At 45.3% G+C, this 11,793-nt stretch overlaps 1 protein-coding gene across 1 annotated transcript in view; it reads right to left on the reverse strand.

Annotated features, from left to right (window-relative positions):
• Positions 1–8,298, reverse strand: part of LOC147733562 (aminopeptidase N-like) — a 474,314-nt gene extending 466,016 nt beyond the window's left edge. The window contains exon 1 of the mRNA XM_086958149.1: positions 7,373–8,298. Coding sequence (XP_086814275.1) covers positions 7,373–7,980 — 608 coding nt within the window. The 5' untranslated portion in view covers positions 7,981–8,298. The remainder of the gene's footprint in view (positions 1–7,372) is intronic.
• Positions 8,299–11,793: the final 3,495 nt, after the last annotated feature.

Raw genomic sequence — 11,793 nt, forward strand, 5'->3', positions numbered from 1 at the left:
AGGGACTCACATCTGAGTATACCCTTCCACGCTTATGGTGGACAAAAATGATTCAGAAAAGGGGGTGGTGATGAACAGAGTGTCTGAATTAAGCAGACCACTCTTACCCAGTCCAAAGATCAGGGCTTGATCCATCACAGTTTTTTAGCTCACTGCACCATCCCAGCTCAGAACGTGGCTATATGCAAATTAGTCTGACCCTGGCCCAGTGCATCATGGGAACAGGGCAGACCAAACTACCAAGCCAATTCTTATACTGGGAAGGAAACAAGCTACCGGGGACCGGTTTCTGGCATTTCAGACGTCTTCGGCCCGGCTTGCTTGAATCCTGATGGTGCAATGAGCTAGGGACTCACATCTGAGTATACCCTTCCACGCTTATGGTGGACAAAAATGATTCAGAAAAGGGGGTGGTGATGAACAGAGTGTCTGAATTAAGCAGACCACTCTTACCCAGTCCAAAGATCAGGGCTTGATCCATCACCGTTTTTTAGCTCACTGCACCATCCCAGCTCAGAACGTGGCTATATGCAAATTAGTCTGACCCTGGCCCAGTGCATCATGGGAACAGGGCAGACCAAACTACCAAGCCAATTCTTATACTGGGAAGGAAACAAGCTACCGGGGACCGGTTTCTGGCATTTCAGCCGTCTTCGGCCCGGCTTGCTTGAATCCTGATGGTGCAATGAGCTAAGGACTCACATCTGAGTATACCCTTCCACGCTTATGGTGGACAAAAATGATTCAGAAAAGGGGGTGGTGATGAACAGAGTGTCTGAATTAAGCAGACCACTCTTACCCAGTCCAAAGATCAGGGCTTGATCCATCACCGTTTTTTAGCTCACTGCACCATCCCAGCTCAGAACTTGGCTATATGCAAATTAGTCTGACCCTGGTCCAGTGCATCATGGGAACAGGGCAGACCAAACTACCAAGCCAATTCTTATACTGGGAAGGAAACAAGCTACCGGGGACCGGTTTCTGGCATTTCAGCCGTCTTCGGCCCGGCTTGCTTGAATCCTGATGGTGCAATGAGCTAGGGACTCACATCTGAGTATACCCTTCCACGCTTATGGTGGACAAAAATGATTCAGAAAAGGGGGTGGTGATGAACAGAGTGTCTGAATTAAGCAGACCACTCTTACCCAGTCCAAAGATCAGGGCTTGATCCATCACCGTTTTTTAGCTCACTGCACCATCCCAGCTCAGAACTTGGCTATATGCAAATTAGTCTGACCCTGGCCCAGTGCATCATGGGAACAGGGCAGACCAAACTACCAAGCCAATTCTTATACTGGGAAGGAAACAAGCTACCGGGGACCGGTTTCTGGCATTTCAGCCGTCTTCGGTCAGACTGATTTGCATATGGCCATGTCTGAACTGGGGTAGCTGAGTGAGCTAAAGAATGGTGATGGATTAAACCAAGATCAGTTGACTGGGGGTGAGTGTTTGATTTGCTCAAACGCTCCGTCCATCATCCCCTTTTGTATAGCTTTGGTCGCCCTAAGTTGGCAGGGTATGCTCAGACGTGAGTCCCTTGCTCACTTGGCCACTGGATTCAAGATAGCCTGGCTGATGAGGATTATGAATCCGAAACAGGTCCCAGGATGCTTGTTTCCGGTCCAGGGAAGACATGGCTTGGCAGTTCGGGGTGGACTGTTTCCATGAGGCACAGGGTCAGACTGATTTGCATATGGCCATGTCTGAACTGGGGTGGCTGAGTGAGCTAAAGAATGGTGATGTATTAAACCCAAATCAGTTGACTGGGGGTGAGTGTTTGATTTGCTCAAACGCTCTGTCCATCATCCCCTTTTGTATCGTTAATGCAGTGGCGGCACAATAAACTTTACAACGCATGTGGTGTGACAAGAATTATGTGTATTACATGGGAGGGTCCAGCATTTGCCTTGGCAAACACCCCCTCTCAATTACCTAGATTCCACTTATAAGCAAGCAGCAAACGTTTGCTCTTATCTGCTCTTCATAAACCTAAATGCATCTTTTGGGTGATTGTTTCTTTTCAGTTATGTCGGATGGTATGCACTGGCCACATCATAGTACTTTTTTCAAGGACTTTCAACTATGTTGTACAGCAACCGTATTGCTATACAAAATGGATAAAAGACATTGACATTGACAAAGCCAATAACTTCTGCATTGCCGAGACCTATTGGTTTTGCCAATGCTTATTTACATCATAACTATAGAAGGCCAGTTTGTGAATAGTAATGGGCATACTCTTTTGTGGGTGGGTGTTTTTCCCAACTATGCCCCTCCCTAATCCCCTCCATAACACTCTCTAAACCCCTTCTTATATCTCCCTTTCCGTTTCCCTAGGAGAAATTATAGCGCTGCAGCACTATTATGTTGTGTAATAGTAACTCCTGTCATATGGATAACTTAGGAAAGGCAGAAGTGGGGATGGGGTGTCTCAAATTAGGAGGAGCATCAGGAAGCGCCCCATATTTTGATTTCTTTAGGACGATATCTGAGGATGTGCCTATATTACTCTTTGGTTAGTTCAGCTGCTTTAGAAACAGCATCGATGGAAATAGCATTTACTGCACTTTTAATGCAACATAATCAGAGGGTGCTGCAATCAAGTGACCCGTCATCCCGCATCACACCCATTTGACTCCCTTTCACTTCACTTGCTCATTCAGTATGAGGAAGGCCGTCTAATGGTTTGGGACTGGTCCAATGAACATTTCATTAGGGGTATTGCATCACATGTATACATTCAGAAAACAACTGTTCAAGAAAATCTTAATTTATTGGATATATATCATTGCTAATAAATAGCAAGAAAAATCACTGCCATTCCCTGTATTGATGTAAACATTTCTTTCTTTCTAGGAATTACTTCTGTATGTGATGAAAGTGGGATAGTATCCCCATTCAATATCTCTTTGGATCATGCCCAACACATCACCTCGTTAAAAAACACTAATCCTATGAACCTTTGCGAGGGTGCGATTTAGGTTTAGGGCTTAGGCCTGCGATGATTTCTGATCAGTTTATAACACCAATTGCATGTGTCAATTTCTCCTTCAGTCTATGTTTTCTCTTTGCATTTTGGTACTTGTAGTCCAGCTTAACCCATTATACATTCAAGATAATAATGACCAGAACAAAAAGTAAAAACCTGACTGGATAAACTGCGCATGTACGGGCCTGAGAATGGTGACATTTCTGTAACATTGAATGCTCTTCAGTGCCTTAGTCATTTGCTTCCTTTTCTTGTGTTGATGTCTGCCTCCTGATGCTCCCATACTCTGAATGAAGCACACAGTACTCTGTAGCATTCAAAGTCTATGCGTGCATAGGCAGGTCGTCCAGTCCTTATATGTATACCTGAAGTGGAAGTGGAAGTGGTACAAATTGCACAGGGTGGATCCAACATATTGATTCACGCCCATGGACTGGTATCAGACTACCAAAAGCACACATTATCAAGTAAGCTTCGTGACTAGCTCTTCTGCTCCCGGGGTGTAGCTTTCATTGGTGCAACAGGTGCAGTGGTGGCATTGCCAGAAACCTGAGGGGTCACTGAACCCTGATTTGTGCAGTATTTTGCTAATCAAATAGTAGCCTTGGGGCCCATTTCCTTTCGTGCAAGAGGGCTAATGACACACTGTAAGTAAGTAAGTAGATCTTATTGTCTTAAGTTAATTAAAACCATTACAAAAAATACATTGATAGCTCATATCATCAGGTAAAAGATTTAAAGATTTTTTTTTTAAAACAAGAAAACTTTGGTTAAAAAAGTAGTAATGCTAAAAACAGTTTGATATAGATGTGCATTCATAATGTCATGTCTTGGCCATTGTTCAATTGATCTATTCAGGGCCGACTTCATGATTTTTTTGTTTCAGTTCCAAAAGTTTCAGGAATTTGAGCAACTTCCCATTTAATGCCGTAAGACCTGGGTCGAAACAAGCGAGAACTGCTTGTCTGCGTGTGCGGATTTTTTGTTCATTAACGGCAGTTTTTAAGAGCTGCTCTTTCCTCTTTCAGCCTCGGGCAGGTGCATAATAGATGTTCAAAGTCTTCATTCTCTGCACCGCACAGCCTGCATTTTGTCCCACAGTCCCTTCTCAGCCATGGTTGTAAATGTGGAATGGATGGTAGGATTCCTAGCCTATGTTTTAAGAAGGCTTCTTTAGAATTCCTGCCATACCCCAGACCAAAGTATGCTTGTAACCCCGGCGATTTGTGTGTGGACAGAGTCATCCAGGCGTGTCGCCTGTGAGAAAAGGTAGCTTCCTCTTCCACACTGGCTTCTCCACTGTTCTCCCCCACAAATATGACCTACTCTCCAATCCTCACCAAGGCTAGGAGCGACAGCCTTGGTTAGTGCCTCCAAGAGACCTTCTTCTCCACTGATTCGCTCACTAACACCCTCGAGGGGTTCCCCTCTCTCAAATGCATTTAATTTCTTTTCTAGGGATATTCTCATCAGTGTAGGTTGTGGTTCAAAAGATACATGTCCAGTCCTTCTTCCCCAGGCTAGAGGACAACAGGCACCAGTTCAGCAGATCAAAGCAGGAGTCCAGCAGAGTGGCATTCCTTTCAGCAGCCCAGCAGTACTTCTTTCTGGCAGGGTATCCACAGGTCCAGGAGTGCACTGAAGTGGTGGCATCTTGGGTGCTTCTTTTACACCCAGTTCGGCCTTTGAAGTGGGGCTAAACTTCTAGAGGCCTGTCTTTGAAATTAACAGATGTCCTGCTGGCCTTGTATCCAGATTAACTACACGGGGAATGCAGCCCTTCCTATGTGAATAGGACACAGTGAGGCTGGGTTCAGCTCCTCCCTCCCATCATGACAGTGATGGCACATTCAGTCACACGTAAGCTCCCCTTGTGTTTGGCTGTCTTTGGGTAATACACAAAGCCCAACTGTCAACTACACCAGTCATGTGACCAGAGAAAGGCTGCAGGCACCAAATGACTAATACAGAAAAGCAGCAACTTTCTAAAAGCGGCATTTTTTAAATTGTGATTTAAAATCAGACTTCACCATCAATTAGGATTTTAAATGGGGATTCCAGAGATACCAAACTGGGAACAGAGATTTCTTCCCATTTATTTATTACACTTATTAAGATAACACCAATCTTATCCTATCAGATATAGGCCTTGCGGAAGTGAAAAACACATTTAAGAGTTTTTCACTACCAGAACATGTAAAAATTAAAAGCACACGTCCTGCTTTTTAAATCAATTGCACCCTGCCCTCTGGGCTGCCCAGGTCTACCCTGGGGTGACTTAATTTTTATTAAAAAAAAAGGAAGGTTTGGACTTTGCAAAAAAGTGTATTTGCCAGGTCGAAATGGCAGTTTAACACAGCACTATAGACTCTGCAATACCGGCCCAGAGCCATAAAGGGCTTCTCAAGTGAGTGGCACAATCAGTGCTGGAGTCCCACTAGTAGCATTTAATTTACAGGCCCTGGGCATATAGTGTACTTTGCTTGGGATTTATAAGTAAATTAAATACACCAATTGAAGATAAGCCAATTATTATCATGTTTAGAGGAGAGAGCACATGCACTTTAGCACTGGTTAGCAGTGGTAAAGTGCTCAGAGTCCTAATTCCAGATAAAACGAGGTCAGAACAAATGTAGGAGGAGGAAGGCAAAAGCTTTGGTGGTGACCCTGATAAAAGGGCCATTTCGAACCTTAGTATCACACAATTTATTCAAATAGGGTAGCCAGAATAACTCATTTTGTTTGGTTTCACATTGTACAATTCAGCTACTAGATATGTATCTTTTTCTCTTGTTCATTGTATTTCAAAGGTCACTGCTTTATCACTATTTCTTGGTGCATGAGGTTAGAGCATGGAAGGAGGCAGACACCACATGAAAGCTCATTTCTTTTTACGCTTGAGGTGAGCCAGAGTGAGGCTTTAGGATTGAGATTTCAGTAGCTCGTCCACATTTAAGGCAGGGCCTGGGATTGCAGAGTGAGTTATGAAGATGTGTGTAATGCACAGGCAGGGTCGAAGGCTTGGATCTGATTAGGTCCCTTCCTGTCACTCAATGTGCCACCAGGACGACTTTAAGTGTGTCCAGTCCTGCCAGGTCTCAAATGCAACAATAATCAAACACTTTGAAATGGGTTCCTATTGGGTATTAAATTCATGTCCTTTTGGGGCAAAAGCAATGATCGAATTTCCGACAACAACTACAGAGAGCTTTGAGGTAATTCATTCCAGCGATCCAGTCCCTGTTTACATTACATTCTAACTTCACTTAGCATTTTTTTAGACCATTTATTTTTTTTCACATTTTATATTTCTGCTGTTTTTTTTATACAACATACGACTCTCCAATGTGAACCAGGTTACTTCTAGGAACGTACCCAGGTACGTTCCAGTTATGGTTAGGTGTTCATTACGGAACACAAGAGCTCTGCAGATGAGTCTTAAGGTGGTGTGAATTCCTCGAACAGCCTGTCAGTGTGTCATCAAGGCCTACATTGGGTGGCCATCCTAAATCTGGTCAGCTGATGTTAGCTATGAGCTTACCCTAGACTGCTCTCCTGGGCCTCTCTGTCCTACATTGCTCTGAGGAGGAACTGGATTAGAGTGAACAACATAGTTCAGACGAACCTTCAGAGGCCCTACACTGGTTGCCCTTACCTTTCAAAATTAACCCTATTTATTGCCACTGTCCAGTGGTGCCAGCCTGCCATATCCTTTCTAGTTAGGTACTCCTCATTGTGGGTACATCTCAGAGTCTCATTCTCCTAACATTATTGCCTAAACAATGCCCCTGACCAAGTTGCACTGTCAAATTGCCAGCTCAGGCGCTCTTACTTTCAAGGTTGATACTTGGAATACCATTAAATAGGGTAATAGGACTTCATAAAAGCGAAGAATATACACACGTACCCATACACTATGCTCCAACATCTAATAATAAGCACTGGGAAGGCCAGAAACGTTGGCTTTATAGTTTTAACACATGCAAACATCATTTGTGCATGGCTGTGTCTGCATTTGTTATCTCGTTAAAGGTAGAACTATTGGCTTTGTCAGTGCTTGTTTAAAGGGCATACAAAGTAATTGTAGCCTTCTCTGACATACCAAACAATAATATATGTGTTTCCTTGCGTTTCATTAAATAAATAGTCAGATGTGCAATCACAATTAGCTTCAATCAGAATATTACTGATAATGCATTAGCACAGTTCATTTATCCAGTCCTTAGAAGAAGGGTAATGGTAGCTTCTTTTTAATAAACTGATTTGTACAATATTTAATACTGGAGCAGATTATCTGTGACGTGGGCACTCATGATGGATTTCCTCGCTGAAAGACAATACTTTGATTACTTTCCAATAATTACAGAAGAAGCCACTCCTTACCTGGTCTCATTATCCTCCACATATTCGCTCCTGTAGAACCCGGCCAGGTCATCCGCCAGCTGTCCCGTGAACTCGGTGTACATCGAATAGCTCTTCCCCTGCTCCAGGTTCCCGCTGAGCTCCACCACCAAGTACTGGGTTGGAATTTCGAGGCCGGTCCTCTGAATGGGCGGTGGATCTGACCCATCATCCGTACGGAGCGAGATGTGAAATTCCCCCTGGCGGGTGTAGTTCAGTTTGTTGCTGTGGATCAGGATCAGGTTGGTTGCTGCTGCAGCTGTGAAGTATGCGGTGCTTTTGCCCTTAAAGATGTAAAGGCCTCTAGAGTCCTTCTCCAGATAGGGCTGCAGCTCCAGGTCATAGTGGTGCGGGAGGAGGGTGTTTGGAAGCCTGTATTTGTTCCAGGGGTTGCTTGGCTGCGGAGTGGGGGTCGAAGAGGCTATGGCGGTGGTGGACACGGTTGGGCTGCTTGAAGGAGGACTGGAGTTACTGTTGGCTTTTTCCTCGGCGTACACCACCGACAGGGCAATGACTGTAGCCACGGATGCTACAGTAAACAAGATGCCCACCACCAGCAGCGCACGGTTGATAAAGATGCCCTTTGCCATTTTCAGGTCCACAGATGAGGAGAAGAAGCAATCCTTAAATAAAAAGTAAGGCTTTCTGCTGTCTGAGTCTCTTACGTGACTTTTAGCCTGACAGTGGAATATTTTGTTAATGCAAACGTATTTTGTAAAATATTAACTAAGTGATACAGAAGTGCAAAGGTTGCTGGGAAATTAGTTACAGGTACTAGCCAAGTTAACGAATGACATCCGAGGTCGAAGACATTGAATTAGTTACTGTTCCAAGAACCTCCGTGGATACACAGCTGTTCACTGGTCCTTGCTGCTGTTGCTTGTTCTGTTGACTTCTCTTGGCTTTCTGTTATTATTTGCTTCATCAGCGCTATTATATATTGAACATGAACGCTCACTGAAGTGTCGCCAATTTTAACTCTGGGTGTGTTCTAAAAAACAAGCGAACTATCTATCATAATGACACATCAAAGTGCAGTAATTACACTTCAAAGCACCCAGCCTATTTAGTATATTTAAGGTTATATACAAGATACAGCAAAACAGTTCACACGCTTGACGTACTCGCTGGATAAAGCAACTCCACATCATTGATGAAAGTTATCCAGTGGTGCCCATAAATATTACAAAACTCAACAACGCATGGCAGTAAGGCAAATTGGTTGTTGAAAAGTAACCCCTGCCCTTCAATGTCCCCTCATTCCGAGCCCTAGAAGCTTTTTATAGCATGCTGAGTGCTCAGTTTACAATAAGCAATCCCTCTCAGGCATGCACTCCGTCTGGGGTACTGGCGAGATATCCCTAAATAAACAAACATTGGCAAAGCCGATAGGTCTGGAAAGGTTGGCCCTGTTACTGTCCGTACTCCCTGCGACATGTTCATCCCAGTCAGAAACAGTGTTATTCCGGGCCGCTTTTGCATTAGCATTCCATGGGGCTATGCGGGTAAGCGAACTGGTGGCAAAGAATAAGCAGGATACGGGGGGGGGGGGGGGGACTGTGCCGAGAGCACGTTCAAGTTAAAGGGGAGACGATGATTGTCTCGTTTGCCAGGTCCAAGACCGATCAGGGTGCGATCGGGGACAGCGTAGTAGTCCATCGGATACCCGGATCTCCCATGTGCCCCGTCGTATGCGTTGAGGAATATTTGGCGCAGAGGGCGGCATCATGGGGGGGGACCTTGTTGAGACACGCTGATGCCACCCCACTGACGAGGTTTCAGTTCCAGCGGGTGCTTGCAATGGCAATTTCGGCCGCGGGCTTGAACCCCGGCGAGTTTGGGACCCATTCCTTCCGGATAGGGGCTGCTACAGAGGCTACAGCCAGGGGTCTGAGTGTGGAAAAGGTGAAACAATTGGGGCGTTGGTCCTCCAATTGTTACAAAAGGTATGTGCGGTTGCACATGTTGTGAAGCTGATATCATGTACTCACGCTTCTTGTTTTTTGTTTGGTTTACAGTTTCTCAAGCTTACGAGGCGGGGCGGACTGTGCAGTCGACCCGACACCTGGGAACCAGCGGTCAAAGATCACCGGCTGAGGAAAAAGTGGTGTGGGTCGTGGGCCACTCATACGTGAGGCGTGCCGCGGACGTATTCAAAGCAGGTGACATGATTCACATGGCTGGGGAATACGGGTACAGGGTGACCTTCTACGGAAGGGGCGGGCTCTGTATTGACCAGTTTCAACCTTTTTTCGAGGGTTTGTTAGGGCGGACAAGGTCACCGCCATCTATAATCATAGTGCATCTTGGGGGCAATGATTTGGTGACCACTGGTAGACGACTACTTCTCGAGGCGATACTATCCACAGTAAGTTGGTTGGCGAGAAGGGTTCCAGGGTGCACGATTGCATGGTCCCATATGATTCCACGAAAGGTGTGGCGGGGGGCTAACTCAGTGTCGGCTATAAATCATTCTGTGAAGAAGGTAAATAACAAGCTTGGTAGATTGTTCCGTACAAGCACATTGCATTCGATTCCTCATGGGTGTATCAGGGGGGACCATATGTATCTAGAAGATGGGGTCCATTTGTCCCGGGTGGGGAATTCTTTACTCATAGGAGACCTCGTAGCTTGGTTAAAGAGTTTACTTCATGACCTTTAGGTAGGAGTTTTGTGGGGGGTCCGGATAGCCGGTCAACTATCCGGCCTGTGGCGGTAAGGTCATGATCGGTGAGCAGTAATTGGAAGATCCCTAGGGGGGGCGTCACACCATTACGGATGGGAGCGCCCGGGGGGAGGTGGCCATTGGCCCCTCAACGGGGAGGCGGTCCCTTCTAAGGATGGGACGCCGAAAGGAAAGGGAAGGCGGTCAAGGCCCCTCCCTGGATAGGAGGGGCTACGGGCCCCTCCTGGGAATTTCCCGGGGCCAGGACATCTGCGACGGCAGATGTGGTAAGTTGTGTGGGGTGGGGAGGGGGGTCTACGCTACCTTCTAGACACCTCACATGATAACGTTATGTTAATACTATTGCTGTCATTACCTCTAAACACAGTCTCGATGTAACATTTTGGTATTCCATTGGAATGTAGAGTGCATTTTAATTGTTATGTTATGTAATAAAGTTTTGTATAGCTCTCGTATACCGGAAGATGTCTTCGGAAAGTGTCTTTGTGCTGTGCTGCATGCGGGCAATCAGCAAGGCAGAATTAATCCAAAGTGACCTGAGTTTTAGAAGAGCCACGTCTTTAATGCTTTCCTGAACTGGAGAAGTGTCTGAGAATTTTTCAATTCAAAAGGGAGGGAGTTCCATAATTTAGAGTCAATGGCCGCAAAGCTTTTCCTGCATCAATGGGCAAGTTGGAAATTGGGCACCACAATCTTTTACGAGCCCGCGGAGCTTAAGTGTCCTGGAGGTGTACACCAGTTGAAGCGTTGCCTAAGGGCAACTGGACCAATACTGTATAGTGCCTTAAAGGTGATGTACAAGGCCTTGAAAGCAATTCTTTTTTTCACAGGTAGCCTGTGCAGTTAATTTAGTGCCATAGATACTGTGAACAAAAAAAAATGAAATTGGCTGTCACATTTTATAGTGTCTGAATTGTCGATATTTTTTGTTTAAGGCCGATACACATTCCGTGTAATATGCAAAGTGAGGTTGATAAAAAGCTGCTACTTGCCGTTGTGTTTCTTTTGCCCCCTTTCACCTGCCGTACTTTTTTCAATAACGGGACATTATAAATCATCGAGCCAGGACATACAGCTTCAATCATTCCCAATATCTTCACTCTGTAGTATAATGCTTGTGGACTTTAATGAATGATGGACAGAGCCTCTAAATGAAGCCCAATAAGCTATGACAGGTCCACAATCTCTAAAAATCTATAGTTGTTATATATGAAAGGCATTTACTGGGCACTCATTTACTGCAGATTGGGCTAATGCAACGATTGACATGGATTGTGAATTACAGATGATTTTATCTGTCATTACACGTTTTTACTCTGATAATGATTGGGTGTTTGCGCCTGCAACAACATTCAGTCGCTTGATTTTTTTGTTTTATGAAAATATACGTGCCCCTTGGACCCGTTGCATGCCTCATGGGCAGCGGGCCCAATGCTTGATAAAAGTGAATGCCCCCTGGGCCCACTGCTCAAGGGGTGCTTGGACGGCATTAGTAGTTATCAAGTTTTAGGCCCACGGGGCATGCGGCGGTCCCTGAGGGTATAATTTCTTTAAATATTAGGGCCCAATGCCCACAAAGTATGCAGCAAGCCCTAGGGGCAATAATGTTTTTTTTATTAAGTCCCGCCACCCCATGGGACATGTGGCAGGCCCTGGGGTCATACATTTTTTTTAATGATTATGGCCTGCCTTCCCTTGAGCATGCGATCGGCCCTGG

This window comes from Lissotriton vulgaris, chromosome 2_1 (genome assembly GCF_964263255.1).
Source record: "Lissotriton vulgaris chromosome 2_1, aLisVul1.2, whole genome shotgun sequence".
Lineage (NCBI taxonomy): Eukaryota > Metazoa > Chordata > Amphibia > Caudata > Salamandridae > Lissotriton > Lissotriton vulgaris.